The 19243-nt window shown below is 45.3% G+C and overlaps 2 protein-coding genes across 2 annotated transcripts in view; one reads left to right on the top strand and one right to left on the bottom strand.

Moving 5' to 3' along the window:
- Positions 1–19243, bottom strand: part of Dock2 (dedicator of cytokinesis 2) — a 444551-nt gene that overhangs the window by 165143 nt on the left and 260165 nt on the right. The window lies entirely within an intron of this gene.
- Insyn2b (inhibitory synaptic factor family member 2B) overlaps positions 1–19243 on the top strand; it is a 104188-nt gene that overhangs the window by 76296 nt on the left and 8649 nt on the right. The window contains exons 2-3 of the mRNA XM_029483629.2: positions 9027–11276; positions 12251–12325. Coding sequence (XP_029339489.1) covers positions 9931–11276; positions 12251–12325 — 1421 coding nt within the window. The 5' untranslated portion in view covers positions 9027–9930. The remainder of the gene's footprint in view (positions 1–9026; positions 11277–12250; positions 12326–19243) is intronic.

Here is a 19243-nt window from a genome sequence, read left to right as displayed (position 1 = left end):
AATGAACAGCAGTCACTAAGTTCAGCATCTGCTCTGTGGCACATGTGATACAGGCACACTATTGGCCCTCTCAGAGACAAAGTGTGGCTCTTTAATGACACCAGAGCCCTGTGCTTCTGCCAACTGCTGGCTGCCCTGAGTTCTCTGTTCTTCTGGGATGAGCTCTGACCGTAAACTCCCCCCTTCCTTCCTCTTGTGAAAATTCCGCAGTGTAGGCAGGCATCCAGAGGAGAGAAGAATCATTGCAGTTCCTGGTAGCACTCTGCAGTATCACCGTGGATGGTACACTGCAGAATGCATGGCTGTTTGCTCTTTCTCTCCACCAGGTATGCAGTGATAGTCTGCTAGGGGAAGGGGTCCCTGCAGAGCCCAGTGCAGCCTTTCTGCTGATTCTTCGATGGGTACTCAGCTTCCTCCAGTTCCCACGGAAGTTCCCAGATCTAATCAGGTTTTGCATCTCTTGTGCTCCTGTCAGACATTTTGGTCATTTTTTTTCTCATCATTATAGTTTTCTCAGCTTCAAAATGGCATGGATGAGGCCTGGTTTGTAAGACCTTGAAGAAAGGCAGATGTGAGCCTCCATTGAATGTTTTGAGAACATTATCAAACCTATTGAGGAGCAAGGGGTTTCAGGATTCAGTGCAAGGACTAAGATGTTAAATGGGCCCAAGTGCCTGTCAACATGGGAACAAAGGTTCTTTTGGACTGGGAGGTGTCATTTAGACAATGTATAGGTGGGACTACGACATGCAAACAAGACTAATTAGTAAGGAAACAGTCCTATGTCTCACAAAACCAAAGACAATAGACCTGAGGTGTAGGGAATGCTTCCAGCCCCCTTTAACACAACTGGACCCTGCCCCCCACCCCATGGAAGCAAGAAGTGTGTGCCCCTAGACACTGATCTTAGGAGTGGCTGTAGCTATTCTGTAGCCTCAGATGGACTATTTCGAGTAATGTAAGCCATTGTTTACTCATCTTTGGAGGGGAAGGAAGGAAAGTGGGACACTGTCACTCACCAATGTCCACACTAATCTGATGGCTACTCCTCCAAGGTCTCTGAATTTTTCTATTTGTTTGAGCAGGCAGCTCCCCCAGTGTGTGGTCACAGAAAGAATAAATCAGAGTCAAATTAAAGATAAAGTGATATAACCTAAGAAAACAGTAAGAAAGTATCCCCAGGCATGTGATGGGGCAGAATTGCATCTGGAAATACCAAGAAAGCTCCAGGGAGGAACTCTAAATACCACACAAGCTCAACAATATTAAGACAGTGCTTTTCCATAGATGAGAGGACACTGGACCCAATGGCTGCAGGTGCACCAATGGCTGTAAAGTTTTACCATTGGAGAGACCAGGGTGGAGGTGACCTTTTAGAAATACCAGCCTACGCAGGCAATGCCTCTTGCTGGCAAACTTTGGACCAGAGCAAAATTCCGGTGTGATTGATATCCCAAGACCCACAAGATGGGTGATCCTAAGAGATGCTAACTGTTCTCCTCATGACCTCCATGACCCTGCACACCCTTGACAAAGAATATTCAGAAGGATTAATTACTGACCCCCAAACACTTACTAAAGATGCAAGAGGAAAGGATGGGAAAAGAGGCTATAAAGGGGAGAAGGGAGGGAGAAAAGGAGGAGGATGGAAGAAGGGTGTGGAAAGAGGAGGTTGACGGGACATAGAAAAGTAAAGGTGAGGAGAAGGGAGATGCTGGAGCTGGAGAGAGAGATGAAAAGTTGTACAGTGGGGACAAATAGGGGATAGGGAGGAAGAGCAAGTTCAAATAGAGTGGGCAGAGAAAGAAGAGGACATGGGCTAGATCTGTGGTGTTTGATGTCTTAACATGAGCTGTGTTCATCCAGCTCATGGGGCTCATTACATTAGCCCCTGTACAGTTTCACGCACCTGAAGCATTTTGTTTAATTTTCAAATGCTTGATGAAGGAGAAGAAGAAGAAGAAGAAAATGAAGGGCAAGGTGATATTTTCTTCCCTGGTTTCTTTGAAGAACACAGTTGGTGGCCTACAGTGCTGGGAAAATAACGGCACAAGTGCCCTGCTCTCTAAGGCACAGGGAGCCCTTCTTCTCCCTCAGTCTGGTTCCACAGGCTGACCCTGACCCAGATGGCGGTCACGGCTCCACTGATGTTCTCATAGATCCAGGGGAAGAGCCTTGGCATCCCACACAAGTCACTCCCCCAGTGTTTCCTGAGCTCCCGTGACCTGTCAGGAGCCATACTGGCAAGTACACACATCAGTCACACCGCTGTAAATCCAGGTACTTACATATAGAGTAGAACAGCTTCGAGGCTCAGTTTGCTCATCTATAAAATGAAGAGGATTGTCTTGGGAGTTTTTAGCCTTGATTTCCTTGGGCATCTCAGATGCTAGAGTGCAGAGTGGCTGGGGGTCCCTGTGATTCCCTACTTTCCCTAGAACAGTTGTAACTTCATTTTGCTGCAGATATTGAAACACTACTTAAGCTTGCATTTGAAAAAATAATTTTGCTACTAAGAGAGATTTGTGAATTAGTGAATATGATTCTCACAGGTTCTAAAATTTAAAATTGTCCATTTCATTTCCAAGTTTACATGAGCCACTGAAGCCTTTTGTCTATGAGAAACCATCCGATCGTCAAATACTTAAGGAGATTTCTACAGTGAATAGGGGTAGTAGATATCAAACGAATTAATAAAAAAAGATAAAAAGAGAGAGTGCCCACTAATATAGAGGGACTTGGAAGGTAGAAAGGGGTGGGAGTGTCCTGGGTCTAACAGTCTTGAAGCCAAAGCTTTGCATTATAGGACCAGCCTTGGAAGATGAGTGAGAGATCAGTTAGAATCAGGGACAAAGGTGAAAGCCAGATTGAGAGAGTGACCCCAGTATCCTAGGACTGGGATTATAGAGAACCTGGGAAGAGGGGCGATCAGGAGCACAGCAGAGCCAAGTGATTGTGGAACTTGAAGTCCACACAAGAGCCTTGATTGATCTGAAGTGCAGTGGGACATCACCTTGGCAGGGTTGTATGGAGGGGCTGCTGTGATCTGACGGTACTATGTGAAGAGCACACTGGAGCCAAAAGGAAGTGAGAGAATGAAATGAGCACTAATGGAACTGATTCTCAGGGTGGTGCAGATAGGAGAGGAAGGAGACCCGAGGATAAGCAGCTGGAACTGTGTGAGAAAGTCCAATCAATCTGCATCATGACCATTAGAGTGCATACTTCCCACAGGCCCCCAACTTTGACCATGTTCAATCTGAGTCATATACTGGGTAAGCATAGTATCTAAAAAGACCAGTGTACTTCATTCATCCCAGAACTACTTATAATACCTCACTGAGAGGGAAAGGAAACTAAAATCAAATTTACTCTTGATTAAATAAGCATGCAAGTATGGATGGCATGCTAACTATAGAACTTTGTACAATGGATGCCATAGCATGCACATGCAGTCTCAGCTACTTTGACGACTGAAGTGAGAAGTCAAAGGGAACTGGAACAACATAGCAAGATCTCGTCTCTGAAATACATTTTTCAATTATTACAGCACAGGAGGCAAGGCAAGTTAGATGATATGTGATTAAATGCATTGTGGTTATATGAAAATTTGCTGAAGATCTGCTCTGTGCCAATCCAGGGGCTATGACTCAGTGTAGACTGTTAAGACATCTTGTTCTCAGGGAGTCTCTAGTCTAGCTGAAGAGACAGAGTGTCAGGAGAGAATGGCACTACAGAGAAGCAAGGACTTACCAAAGTGTGTGAAGCATGGGGCTGGCAAGGGGACAGGTGTGGTACCTGAGAACACCACTTTAAGATGTTCCCTCCTGTCAGCGGAGGCAGAAGGCCCAAGACCCACTTATAAACATCTCGTGTCTTTATTACGTTCTATCTAATGAGATAGCGTTGACCCACTGGCCATCTTGGCTATCTCTTTCCTGCATCACAATTCATCATGAGTCAAAGTTTATGCACTTAGCACTTCATAGTAACACACACATGCACTCCAGAGCAAAGCTGGAGAGCAGAGGAAGCCTGTGGTTTGCAGCTCACAGAGGTGGCCTTGGTGGCTGTGCCTGCCAGGCAGGTGGATGCTGACTGACTCTCAGAGGGCCTCTGGTATGGGTGAAAGCTGTAGTTGGAATATATACAGTTGGTTTATGTTCAATAAGTCAACAACCAAGGGGAGAACTAGAAACTATTGCATAGATCGGCTATGACTCCCAGCCCTCAGGCCTGCAGCAAGCTGCTGGGTCTCTGGGGAGCCATTCTGGACGTTAGCCAGGTTATTAATTGAGCCCTAACCACCAAGGCCAAAGGAACTCCCCATCAATTAGTGGAGCAGAGAGCCCATGAGACTTAAGTCCTCCAGAGGACTGTGTCTCTCAGCCAGGTGAATGCTCCAGGAAAAAGGGCCCAGGGGGGCTTGGGGGACACAGGAGTTGGAACACAAATACATGTCTCATTGAAAGACAAGACTGTTTCCTAAACTTCCCAGGCCCTAACTAGAACACAGAATATTCACATTAGCTTAGTGACTCTGATATTCAGTTTCAAGTTCTTGGTGTTTACCTGTACCAAACAGAGTGTAGGACAGAAAAATTTAAATCTTCATAATTCAAAATAAAAATCAAACTTAAAAAATAAAACAAACAAAAAAACCAAAGGTGGGTGTGGAAAGATGATTCAGCTTTGAAGAGCACTTGTTCTTGCAGGGGACTCAAGTTTGGCTGCCAGCCCCTGGTTGGGCTTGCTCACAATGGCCTTTAACTGCAGCTCTATGGTATCTCATACTCTCCTGGGTTTCTCACACAATGCACTCACATGCACACCCTCCTACATATGCATAATTAAAAATAAATTGTTAAAAACATTCAAAATGTCCATTTAAAATAACTTTCATCCAAGATTGAGACAGAGCATTCCTCTCCTTTAACAAGCAGTTATTCTGAACTCCCCAAGCATAAGGGTGAAAGTGCCTCCTCGACACAACACCAAGGGTTTAAATGCACAAGACTTTCCAGAAGGCTAAGCTATAAACTGATAACTTCAACTGTGTTAAATATAGTTACTTCCATCTACTGATTCTTCTAAGAATTTATTCCAAGGAGATAATTAGACAAATGTGCCAAGGTTCACACAGAAAACATGTTCCCCTATGGCATTAATAATACTAAGTACTTAGAAGCATCCAAATTTCATCAAATGGAGATTATTTAAAGAGATCAGGGCACTACACACAGCCCTAAGACTCTAGAAGGATAGCAGAAATCTGGGAGGCACGATGTGACACTTTCTCAAGGTTTTCTGGAGGGAAGGCCTCCTGTCCATCCTTGCATCCATACAAACAAGTGTGCCCACACACTGCACTGTTTATATTGATGCAAACAATAGACCTAGCCAAGAGCTGGTACACGGTGGTTCTGGGAGGTGAGGTATCCAGTGATTCTTTTTTTTCTTTCTTTTTAAAAGCACCTATGTTATTTGAATTTTTATAATAAGCCCATGATATCTTTACAAATAGGAAGTCAACTCTATTTAAAGGTCAAATGAAAAGTTCTAAAGGGGACGTAGCTTTCCAGAGAAAAGGGCAGGAACAAGAACTGGCTTTAAGGAGACAGTAGAGTTTAAAAGCTGCTGCAGGTTTTGTGTGGAATGATTCAAGACCCAGAGAAGGTAGCAAGGCCCAGCACTTTGGAGTCTGTGCTCCAGAGTCAGTCCTTAAGCTGAAGAGCTGGCTCTATCACTCTTCAGGTAACCAACTTGGGACAAAGTACAAATCCTTCTGACTCTCTGTGTCCACATCTATAAAAGGAGGAAGCAACATTGTCTGCTCCTAAGGGTATCAGGAGGGCTCAGAGAGTAAATGAAAATCACGTGTCACAATGTCTGGCATAGAATCAATGGTCACTAGACATTAGCACTCACAAAATTCAGCCCCAGCTCTAGTGAAGTACTGTTCTTGGAGTTGAAGTCCTAATGGAAAGTAAAGGGTTCTCAGACAATTCGTTCTATAGAAGTAGGCATCGGGAGGTCTAAGCTATGAAGTTGAAGGTGAAGAGTCTGAGATTCGTGGGTTCAGGCATGTGATGGTCTCATCAGTTGCTTGCTCACTTTACAAGATGAGACTCACGAACAGAAGGTCATTTCAAGGATTTAGTACCAATTGCATACACAGCACTTAGCCACACAAGTTTTCAATATGCATTCGTTACTATAAACTTCCACAATCCAATGACTATGAAACAAGCTACAAGTTCTTGTCCCCACAGCAACACTTATGGAAGGTCACAGAGACGTGTTCATGAAAGGACTGTATTTCTAGATTCAACTTGACCTAAAAAAGTCTACGCAGAGTCAAGGAATCCTGGAACTGACTTAAAACTGTTGGTTGGTGAGCCAGTCAGGATGATGGGGCCATCCCACCCTGGGTAGACATATGGCAATGACATGGTCACAAACTCTCCTGACTTTTAGACCAGTGAGCCAGGTGGTGATGGTTCTTCAAAACTCTCACTTTCTTAAACCCACCTCTACTGCACTGGGAAAGATGAAGAGGGTGGTTTACCCATGGGTGACATACAGAGTCCTGTGGATATGACTGGCTGCAAGCTACAACCCCTCTCCCTGCAAACATACACAGTTAAACAGTCCCTGGTATCCTTAAAAAGGCATAGTAGCAGGCAGCTAATACCAGCAACAGGAAGAACACTTCCTGTTCCTGCCGGTCACTTCCTGTCTGCTCGGCTGTGAGCTTAGCTACCTGCCAATGTTATCTCATGAACTTAGCATGAGGGTGAGCCACTGCTGTCTGTCAGACCATTTTACAGATAACAATTTAAAAAAAGGAAATCCTTCAGTGAGTAAGAAATAGGGTCTAACGTACACTTAGAATAGGAAGGTGGTTAATTTTAAAAGATTTGTGGTAGCATCTCAAATTGACTTTAATCCATTTTGGAACCAGCCACACATATGCTGATCCGCAGGATCAGGGGACAGGTGAACTCTCTCAAGGCAGTAGGTACAGGGAAACTCAAGATGGTCATGGCATTGTCTAGCGGTTTCAGAGAAAGCAGAAGAGCAGGGGGGAAAGTGTAGGCTGTACCCCACTTGCTATGCAAGAGCCCCCACGCAGCATGAATTGAATGTGTTGCCAACTTAGGAGCAGAAGAACTATTTATTGCTAGAGAAGCCAAGAGTTTGGGTCTGCTTACTAAGATGGGGACCACGCAGTTCACTCTAAGATCCCCAAGTGCTAGGAAGGGAGGTGAATTTGTTGCTTTCTTTTAAGATCTCTTGGTAGATCCAGGCAGGCTATAAACACATGTTACTCCACGTCTCTCTGGCTCGCTTTGTTCTGAAAAGGCTAAGTCCAGACAGTCCCTCACATCTCCCATACCTGGAGCAAGTTTTTCAAACCACTGCCAGCATTTGTCCATACCCCAGGCAGATACTAGGAGGACAGAGCCAAAGCTTCCTGACGTGAAACTGCATATACTCAGATTCAAATAATATCTCCGTGACATTCGGTGAGCCTTGGGTTTTCTCATCAGTTGGGTTGACACACCATCCATCTGTTGTAAGGATTAAATGAGATAATTCTATACTGGAAAGATAGTGGGGGCAGTATTAAAGAGCCGAAGTTGGAGTTGGACACAGTTTAGGATCCGAGCCTGGCTCTATCACTAGCTGTTTGTCTTTAGAAGTGTTGCTGAACCTTTCTGAGCCTCAGTGTCCTCAACTGTAAAATGGGAGGAACAGAAGCCATGTGTAGGTTTCTTGATGAGCGAATGAGTTCAGACTTACAAAGTGCCTGGCACTGCACCCTGTCACATTAGTGGCTACTCCGTAAATGGGAGTTGTTATGATTAATGTGTAGAAAGCCCTTGGCATGGTAAAAATAAGTGCTCAATAAATGGTGGCTGTTATTCTTGCAAGGAACAGGCTCCTCAGAGAATTTTGTGCACATTTATCTCCTTGAAAGCAATAAAAATGAAGATGTTAGAGTGGAAGCGTGTCCTTAAGTAAATGTCAGTCAGAGCTGGGAAAAGCCACGGGTTCTCTGGTCCCTGCAGGACACCCAAGACCTCTACCTGTCCTGCCTATGCCCAGGCTCTCCTCTGCTTCCTGTGGACCTGCCCTCCACACAGCCATCCATCCTTTCATCACCTGTTCATCAAGCATCTACAGGGAGGCCCAAGGAGGGCTGGAAACCCAAGCACAGAATGCAAAAGCTCTGGCTGCATCCTCTCTAGTTACAGAGTAATGAGCAATACATGTTAAGCAAGTGTGCACACAAATGATTATTTAATGACAGCTGGACTTGTATCCTAAAGGATATGGTAGTAGAGATCTCTTGTGATATCATTTTATAGTCATAGCCATTTTCCCTCATTCCAACTCCCTGGCAGCAATGAATACACTGTCTATTAAAATTCTGTTTTACTTTCAAGAAGTCTGTGCAAATGAAATCATGCAAAGCAATCTTTTGAGATATTTTTTTGAGATGTTTTTACTACTCAGTCCGGGTGATGAATGCCAATATTTTCTTCTTTTTTATTGTTGAGAAGTATTTCACATGTTGGATGTCACATGGCTTGCTTAACCAGTCATCTATGGAAGGACTCTATCTGTCCCTCTGGGGTTATCAAAAAATAAAAATAAATAAATAAATAAAATTAAAAAGGTGCAATGAATACTTGACAAATACTATCATGGAAATCTCAGATGTAAGTCCTGATGTGTGTATTAGGGATGTAGCTAAGGAGGAAGTCCTTGTCATGGCTCCTTAAAGAAGCACTATTTGAGGTGGGTGTTCACAGACAGTTGGCTGGGTGGTGACTGAAAGGTGAAGAATAGATTTAGGAAGACAGGAATTTTGTTCGGAGGCCCTGCACCCCAAGGGCACCTTGCTCACTATGGGGACCGAGAGACGGCAGCAATGACAGGCTGAATTGCTAACTCTCACTCAATGGAAACTCAACTAAGAGGCTAGACCTTGGTGACTGTGGTTTCTCCCTTTGCAGGCACTTTCTCACTGCTCTTAAAGGCTGTCTGGTCTCCAAAGCTTGCCCCACTGATGCAGTAACTGTGGTTCTCAGCTGAACACCTCCAAATAAAGGCTGTGGGTGTGGCTCACTCCTCATATGTGGATTTCAGCCAAGCCTGCAACACAGAGCCCTGCCCCCTGAGTCTCCCCCATGCCTCGATTCTGCCCTAGTCATTCTCTTCTGGGTTTTATGAGGCTATTTAAGGAATTAAGTTTCCCTCACTGAAACACAGAGAAGCAACATGGACGAGAACAATGGCCTCAATGGAGAAATTTCTGATTGACATGAGTGGAGAAGTTCCCTTGGGAACTTCATGTGCCATCAAAGTAGGAAAGCCCCAGGTCATCTCTTACTCTTCCCATTTACGTGCCATGGCAAGATGTGTTTAAGGTTCCCATAGCCTTGCACTGTAATTTGATGCTCTGGGGAAAGCAGCCATATGGTTTAGACATAGCAGGTTCCTCTTGGAGTTCACACATTCCCAGCGTGGCACTATCCACCAAATGGTACATTTATTGTGTTTTTGCTCAAGACAGGGAACTTCTAGGATCAGAACTGCTCCTTGGAACCCACTGACAGATGAACCCATCGGTTCTCTTGGTAGGTCAGATGTTTCATAATTAGCCTAACTCACTGATGATCTGTTCAGCACTTATGATTATTGCAGTGGCATAATATTTCAACTGCGGGGGAAGCACTCCAGACAGCTCCTAAGCAGACCAGTCAGGCTGGGAATGGCCGGCAGGGCTTCCTGTATTAAGAGGAGAGAACCACTACATCGTGCTTGGCCATCCTCCTTGTCTCCATCATTATACACTGCTCTAAAGACCTAAGGGAGATGTGCCCAGGACAAGCGTGCGGTTCTTCTCAGTGAGGCTCCATGGCCCAGCAAAGTATGAAAGTGAGGCCTGTGCTCCTAAAGCGAAGCAGCCTTGAGTCTGTGGAGCTTGTGAAACAACCACACCACCGCCGGAGCAAATCGCAGCAAGTGCGATTCAAGGAAGATGGCAACATTAAGAATCCAACTGGCGTGACCGAGGTCAACACCCAAACCCCGGAAGACCCAGGTGTAATGGGGAAGACCCAGGCCTCCAGGCACCATCATCCTACCACCTACTCGCTGTCTTTCCCCAGGTCCCACAAGGCAGGAGGATTCCGCAGCATCTCTATCCAGACCTCCCCCAGTCTCAGGAAGCATTTCCCCGTTTTCAAAAGGAAGAAACTCACGACTAGCAAGTCCCTGGTGGAAATGCCAACAGCATCCCCAAGTGCCATCCAGGTCAACGGCAACCTATCTGAACAGGATATTGTGTCCTCTGACCTTGCCTTCCTGAGGCTGGCTCAGCATCTTGAGGATGGCCCTCGCAGGCTCAAAATCCCCCACCCATTACTCCCTAGGATGCCCAAGGTGCAAAGCAATGGGCCTGTCAGCTTCTGCTTAGAATCTGGGACTTGGATGTCCTCAGAGAAAGCCACAGCTGCCATTCAGGTTCCAGATGATATTTGTCACAGTCCAACCTGGGAAGCTAGAGAGTCGGCTCTCAGTCCAGAAAGTTCAGCTGAAGAGAGCAACTCTACACCTGCTTTGATCTCCATGTGTCCAGGGGATGGTCAAAGAGCGATGACGTCAGAGCTGGAAAGAATGCCCCAATGCTCAAATACCAATAGCAGTGCCAGTAATATGCCGGGCACAGAAAAACTCACACCCGAATTGCTTTTGCCCAAAGACAACCCTGATGACAAAGACCTTGGCCTTCCATCATCTCAGTCAAAGAAGATGTGTGTTCCCTCACCACCACGGACTCACAGTTCACCTGAGCCAGGCTCCCATAGCCAGCCAGTCCACCTAGGAAGATCTTCTGATTGCCCAGCATCAGGTGACAATCACCAGGACCTGGAGTCACTCAGATGTAGCAGTGCATCCAAGTCTGTCCCTGTGTGCTGGGAACATGTGACAAAGCTCCCCAGCCAGTCAGACACCCCGGAGCTTCAGACTGGTGTTGGAAGTGAGCGCCTCCCTGCCTCGATTCCAAGGCAGGAGAACAGAGCTCAGAGCAGCAGGGAGATAGGTGGGGGTAATCACAGTCACCTGGCGCAGGGAGAGCTCTGTGACCTCCAAGGCCGGCTGCAATCAGTAGAGGAATCGCTGCACTCAAACCAAGAGAAAATTAAAGTCCTATTGAATGTGATTCAGGATCTGGAGAAAGCTCACGCTCTCACTGAAGGGTAAGGTGAATTTCTTTACTGTTGAAAAACCACTGAGCCAAGTTGTTTTCTGGGAAGGGAAAGAATGAGAAAGCAAGGTCTCCCCCAAAAAAAGTTCATGCTCCGTTGTTTACCTAGATGCTAACTAATGCCACCCCACCCCACTTGCTTTGTATAGAATTTGCTAATCCCCAGTTTTGGCAGCTTCAGACAGACTCCCATGGCTAACCCACTATTGTTTTGGGGTTTTAGCAGTTGGGGAAAGGGATTAAGGAACTCCAGGATTAAAAAAAAATGGCATATCTAAAGATGAGGGTCTAGTTGATAACTGATGGGGGATGATAGCAGGCAGGGACTTCCTGCCCTCTGAGTTAGCTCACACATTTCCCTTTAATTTTGTGTGTGCGTTGTGTGTTGCCGTGAAAGACTTTCGGGGCCCACTAAGCAAGGTTTCCTCTCCACGGAGCAATCAGTTACATGAAAATGGGGCTACAGTTCTGAGAGAAACCACAGCATACAGACCCAAATGGTGGGCTCAGTGCTGGTATGTAGAGCAACAGGCAGTATTTGTTGATGGGTAGACTGTCCTTGAGTCTAGAAAGTCTCTAAACGACAACAGAAAAGCAATGGTTGAAGCTCGTCAAGCGAGGTTGGAAAGAAAGTGACAGCTGGCGGTGGTGGCTACTGAGGACCATTGGAGACCACCTGAGGGGAGTGGGATGACAGAACCAGCAAGCATAGAGATCAGGATTCTCCACATTAATCTGCTACCGACTTACAGAGGTCCTTTCAGGGCCACAAGCAGGAAAACACGTGACATTTGAAGCCCATTAAACATATACCAAGTACCCTAGGAGTGGGAGGTTCCCTTGTCAGCCTCTCAGCCACCATTTTCCTTGTATCTTCATGAGTTGTGGGGACGATGGTGAGATGGTAGACTGTGTGTCTCATGTGGCTTTTGCCTGTGCATTTATCCTGAATGTGTTCTCTTATAGGCGGAACTTCTATCGGACTGGCCAAGATCTCAACAACTGCAGCACCTGCCAGAACACAGCATGCATCATATACAGGTACCGGTCCAAACAGTGAGCTGCTCTGCAGAGCAGGACGCCTCCGGCCCATAGAGCACACTAGCCGACTGTCTCAAGGATAGAGAGCGGGGAAAGGCAGAGCCTAGCACCTGAGCCTATAAACAGAAAGTGTCTGTGCAATGTTTTTTTTTGGTTCTTATCCACAAGGTCTAGGAGCAAATCCTCTGATGCAATAGGCAACCCTGATATGGAGCAGGTACCCATCACCTCTGCATCAACATCTGTATCTTACCTCTGTTACTTGGTGGGAGGTTCAGGAAGTTTCGAGGTTTGCTCAATTCATGAAGAATATCTTGAGAGCAGAAGGGGCCAGAATCGGGACTCATATCCAGACCTTTCCAATCCTAGTTACCATATCTCTCAGCCTCTTCACTGAATCTCCTAAATTACATCTCTTATGTGTCAGTAACTATGAGAGCTTGGTGTGCACTGATAAATACATTTCTTCCCAGTACAAGACAAGGTTGCAGTAAAGTCAATTATTAGACCTGTGTTTGAATTTTCAAATCTGATATGCTTCAGTTTCCTTATATGTGGAATAGGGACAATGACCTCTATTCAGACTGGCCAAGAAAACAAGTGTTTTCCACATGTCTGTGGATGCCCGTGGAGACTGCAGGCTTCTGCACACACACTTCAGCTCACTGTTGCCATTGCTAGAGAGATCGGTGTCCCTTCAGTGGAAACCCACTTGGCAGCACAGTGGAAATACACCAGAGCACTCATTTTGGTTGATGACCTTGAATTTTGTCTGACAAAAGAGTATGGTTTCTTTCTATTTTTCTGCATGACATTCCTCTTTGAAAAGAGAGCAAGGGCCTGTGGAAACCAGTGCTCCACAGTGCCGCCTGTGTTCTGAGCTGCTCCTTCTCAGTCTAGTAGCGGGAGATCTCATCCTAATGAGCATTGTGTACCTGAACACCAGGTAGTAGGCAGGGCCCTGAGCATTTCTCAATGACCCGTGGGCTCCCTACATGGAAGACAACACACCTACAAATAATGGGAGGCTCTAGACTACTTACAAAGTACCCCAAAAGCTAAAAGCACACCTTTATATCTCAAAGAAAAGTCCCTCCCTACCTCCCCAAAGAGAGGACTCTCAAGAAAGGCCTGCAGCACTGGCAAGCGAAACAGGAAGTCCCATCAGTCACTGCTCTTTATTTTTAATCTCCTGTCTTAAGCAAATTTCTACATCACAAAGGATCAAAAAATTATTACGTGTCTAGACAAAAAGCAGGATTAAAAAAAAAACAACTATTTATCAAAAGCAGGAAGAGTTGACTTGAACCAACATCTACATTTTAGATAATCTTCTTTCAAATACCCAGGTTATGCATTATCTATTATTTCCATTTTTTTAAATGGCTTATGTTTGTAAAAAGGGCACGTAGTTATTTTCCAATCTAATGTGAATTTCATGACCTTCCCCTGAGCAAGTCATTTCTGGCTTCTGAGTTTCCTTATTGGAGAAATGAGTTGCTTTAATTAGATGGTCCCAACGGTGCCTTATAGTTCTGACATTATGTTATTCTAAGCTGAATTAACAGTGACAATATTTGGTTAAACTGCGTCCTTCCAGAGTCGGAGAATGTTTGCGCTTTTCTAACCCTTACTTCAAACATCCCAAGCAAGCATTCTAAAGGCAGTTACATCCCAGCTGGTATGGCAGACCTCCTGCTCTCCTCCCATGCCACGCCAGCGTGCATTATTTGTATCTTCCCCTCACAACACACAGCTCTGGTTGTCACTCAAAGCCAGATCGTCATATCAGACACAACCTGTATCCTTGCTTCTAAACCACAGCAAAAGAACGGGCAATTAATTTGATGAAAGCAGAAAGATCAGAAACAGCATCCTGTCATGACAACAGTGAGATGAGAGCTGTCATTTAAGAAAAAAAATTCAAATGACTTCAAACTTGTGTCCTGGAAAGTCAGATCTTAGAAGCTAATGAGCAAGTGATGTGAAATACCCGTCCGCAGGCTGTGGTCTCTCTCCCTGATGACGGATGGGTCCAGCGCCCGTCGCTGTACATAAAGCACATGGTACATGATGGATTGCTCACGAGCTTTTCTTCCCTGGAGACGCTGCTAAGTTAGCAGCACATAAGGTTTGCTAAGTGGTGGTGACCGCAGGCCTCACCTCACCAGCCCTGGGCTACGGCTGTGCTTCCAGCTCCTGTCAAAACACTGAGGTCACTGGTTCTAAGCAGCCCGTTCTCTCTGACCCTCCAAGCCTCCTTGGCTTCCTCTTCGTGCCAGGAATCTCTTAGATAAACCACCAAGGAGCACAGCATCTACACTGATGCCCCAATAATAACCTAGGCATGGCTCTTCAGAGCTTCCAGAAACTCAATACTCCAAGGAGAGTGACTTTAAGTTTGGGGGTGGTGGTGGTGGTAGCGTAGTTGTTGTCTTGTGTGTGTGTGTGTGTGTATGTGAGTTTTTGTTTTGTTCTGTTGGGGTTTGTGGCTTTTTATTTGTTTGCTTGTTTTGTTTTTGCAGGGGCAGGGGTTGTGGTTTTGCAGTACTGGGGATTAGACACAGGGCTTCATAGTCCCCGCAAGCACGGGAGCTATGTATGTCCTCAGCACTGTTCTCTGGTTTTTTCCTAACTAAACTCCCACGGGAGGGGTGAGAATTGGCTATACCCCAGCTTAAGCAGCTTCTAGCCTGTTCAGTTTCCATTCACTTTCCTTAGCATTAATCCCAGGTCAATTTACCCAAAGAGTTGCATGAATGCTGCTGGTGGTTCCCAAGAATAAATAACACAGAATTACTTAGTGAGAAACGTGTTCTCCTTTCAATTGCATTTCAATCCTTCTGATTACCTCCAAGGGAAAATCTGTGCTCCTTGCCACAGTATCTTTCAACCCTTCCCAGCACTTGCTTATCATATTTCTTTGTAAAGAGGGAACCGATCTCAGGTTCATAGCCATGGGCAAGCAACAGTATCTACCCAGATTGTAGTCATTTTAAGCGTTTCTGCTAAAGCTTTTAACGTATAAAACTAATCCTCTTAAATATTCATGATGAGTGATACCAGCCCCCCTTTCTAAAATTATTGTGCTTGGTTTGTACACTTGTTTAAATTTAAAAAGTAGGCTGATTTTGAACAGAAAAGGTTAAGTAAAAAAATTGTGAGATGGGCGTGGGAGAATCTCATAAAAAAACACAAGAATATCAAGGTGTGGCAGGACATGCCTGTTTTCCCAGCACTTGGTAGTTAAAGGCAGGGGGATTGCTGCAAGTTCAAGACCAGTGTGTGGGGTGGGGGGAGTGGTGTGTTTGGGGGGGGGTGCACCAGAGAGGAGGTAAATCTCTTACTGAAGTTTAGAAAACAGTGCAGCCCCCCTTTTCTTCTGGGAGACACATGCTTCCTCCTCCCTTCACCCCGCCCCCTGTTCCTCCAGCTACATCATGTTCACACTCATCTAAAAATAGTCAGCTGAGCCTCTTTGGAGGACTTTGGTTCCATGGCTCATGCATTTTTTTTTATGGATATAGCACCCAGGGGCAGAGCAGGGAATCTAGTGGATTTAAGCTGTAAAACGTCTCTAAGAGTTTGAGAAAATAATGGGGCTTTTCCCCAGAGGTGGAGGGGTGGTCCATCTCCATCCAAGCACATTCCTTAGGAAATTGGAATAATGTGCAGGCTGATGGGTCAGTGAGGAAGCTGGCTATGGACTGTCTGAAAAGTGCAATGGAGAAGAGGGGAAAAATTGTTTAGGAGCTGTTTGTCCAATACCTCAGACTTAGTCTCTTTCAGTCCCTTTAGTGGCACTCATGGATTTAATCCTGTGTCACACTTTTCCTTACTTCTTTTTTTAATGTAGGTATATGTATGTTTCACACACACACACACACACACACACACACACACAGAGAGAGAGAGAGAGAGAGAGAGAGAGAGAGAAAGAGAGAGAGACAGACAGACAGACAGACAGACAGAGACATACACTTGATTTTCAAGTAATGCTTAACACCCATCCATTCCCTGTTTCTGAACTGACACAACTAACTTATAGAAAGGAAAAAAGGATTACTTATGTCATGGTTCTAAAGGTTTCATTACAAACTTGGCAGCCCCGTTGCTTCCAGCCTCAAGAATGCCAGCACATCTCAGTAGAAATCCAAGGTGAAGCGACCGACTTACATCACAAACAAGGATGCAAGGAGGGATTAGGACTCCAGTTCATAATTGTCTGCAAGAATAACCTCCCAATGACCTAAAGATCTCCCTGGAGGTCTCACATACTACAGATCCACAGTAGCCCCTAACACCGTCACTTTGGTTGGCCCTCTTTCCAGCAGGTGTTTTTGTCCTATCCTGAGCATCCCTCTATGCACTCTGCCAAATTATACCTGAAAATAGAATCTGCCCATGTTAAACAATCTTGTCCTGGCTCTGCTTTCCTTTAGCTGACTTTTCAAGGCCCCTTGAACATGAGGCTAAAGCCTTTCACCTATAGTGTCCTTAGTTCCTCTTCAGCCACAGAGCTGTGTGGGCCCCTCTGCATGGGTCACCACACATTTCCAGAATAAACTCTTGCACCATGATCCTTTGTCAACATTCTTTTTATCTTACCAGGAAATCCAGCTCTTCCCAAGAAGACACAAAAAAGGCCCCAAAAGCATGTTCATCCCTCTGTTATAACACGAATACTAATGTATCACAGGCCAGTGTGAAATACACAATTGGCACTTAATTGATGCTTACAAAAGAAAAGTGTGACTTTATTGAGGAGGGCTTGAGGCAGCTGTATGCATCACTCCAGAATAAAGTCATGGATGCCACTTGTGTGCAACCCCACTTTGGATGGGGGCTCGGGAGCTTGTAATAATCAAATGTTCCTATTAGGAATGAAGGACTTCTATATAGCAGGTCCTTTGAGCTGAATCAAATAAAGACTAGATGTAGCCCATGGATTGTCAGTTTCAAATACTTGGAACAATGTACACTTTCAATGAGATGGAACCTAATCAAACCTTCCTCAGATGACTCAGACAGCTGCTGCACTTTCACAGGACATTGAGATCCTGTTCTTCATGGCTGTCTGGCATTACCATTCCGGACTTTTGTGCCAGCTCTGGAGGGGAGGACAGACTTGATTGGAGAGAGCCACAGAACTCCCCTAGGCCAAAGTACCCTGGCTCTGACATCTGGGTAATCTTAATGATGGCTGAAGCATTAGAGCTGTGGGCTCACCAGGATGATGGATAGATGCCTCAGTATCCACATAGTAATTCCTGGACCCTGGCAGGGTGCAACCTTATCTGGGAAAAGGAACATTTTAACTGTGACTAAGTTCAAATCTTGAGATTTGGCCTGAATGTCACACAGAGGTCTTCCTGAGGATAAAGAGGAATGTGTGCAGCCTCCTCAAACTATAGATTTTGTGTAGGTAGGAGCAGGTAGGCAATGTGTCTCCTCACAGAGCTTCCATTTGAAATGTCAAGTCCACACCTCCAGCTAGAGTGATGGAGGGCTCTGCTCCTCCAGAGCAAGAAGAGTGTAAATCATGAATGTTTCTTCAAGCCATGAAATTCCTTGGCATTTGATCAGTGGCAATAGGAGCCACGCCTTTCCCATTAGACTTGTAATAATATAGAAAGTCTGCAAGTCTCATTGAAGGTCAGTCTCTAGGACTTTATTTGGTAACTTTTATAAATTCAATAGCTGAGGACCAATCTACTGAGAAGAAAGTTAAGGGGAAAAAATAAAGAAGAGCTACCAGTAAGTAAGCCGCCAACCCCTGAATATCTAACACTTGCAAGGCAAAATGTCTGCCCCCATTGCACTGAATCCTCATAATACATAGGCTACATTAAAGTGCCCTCAGTCTACAGATGGGAAAACTGGGGCTGTGGCAGAACCTGGCATTTGTACAATATTCAACTTAAGCAATCGAGGCTGCAGAGAAGAAAGATGCTTACCTAACGTTATCTGGGTACCAGACATTGAAACAGGACTCGCATGAAGATCTGTTGTTCTCTGGCTTCCAGCAAGCCAGGTCCAGAGCACGCTGTTTTCAGAGACCAGACCCCTTTGATAGCTTGGTCAAAAGTTATGTCATGGCCGAGTTCTACTCAGGCAACAACACTGTGAGACTCTGCACTGAAGATGCACTAAAGGTGGGGTTCTCAGAATATGGCCACGGCCCATCTGCTTCGGAAGCTCATCTCTCTCTGCGGCATAGGCTGGCTCATTCCTTACTGCCTCTGAGGGATTCATAACAGTGTCTTTGGAAAGGTTTAAGGACCTCTAAATGAGGTGAAATTAGAGAACCTTGAAAAGAATAAATGACTGATTTCCTAGATTTAGGACTATCTTATCCAGGAATGGAATTGTTTCCCTCATAAAACAGCCCGAAAAGCTAGCACTTCTTTGTAATACATCTTCAGAAGGCTAAGTTCCCCTTCTGCTTGGCTTTGATTTGAGGATTAGATGTTCAATAGACCTCCTCACATTCGGTAAGGCACCCTGAGAATGGAGGTAGAGGGGAGGGAAGGAGAGAGTATTGTTCTTGGAATGAGAGTGTCTTCCTATGCCTGGGGGGGGGGGTTGCCTTGAATTACACATTGCTTAGGGGAATCACCTGAAGTCTCACTTCTGAGATGAGGAACCATTGGCAAACCAGGCTGACATTTTTCCTGTAATTAAAGGTAAGAGCAAAGAAAGCCCAAGCCTGCTTCTCAGCAAAGAGCACAAAGGCTGATGCAGTCTTAGAGAATTCACAGCAGGTTCCTGATCGGGTGGGTGTGCCAATCACTGACCTTCATAACTATGGTTCCCCTTCAGGGGAGGAGGGTGATCACCCTATGCACTGAGCTGATGATCATATGATGCTAAGTGCCACACGGGAAGCTTCCGTTACCCCCCTCAGCCCTCCAAATT

The sequence above is a fragment of the Mus caroli genome, unplaced genomic scaffold, assembly GCF_978045245.1.
Source record: "Mus caroli unplaced genomic scaffold, Mus_caroli_1 scaffold_13, whole genome shotgun sequence".
In the NCBI taxonomy this organism is placed as follows: domain Eukaryota; kingdom Metazoa; phylum Chordata; class Mammalia; order Rodentia; family Muridae; genus Mus; species Mus caroli.
This window is presented reverse-complemented; position numbering and strand designations above follow the sequence as displayed.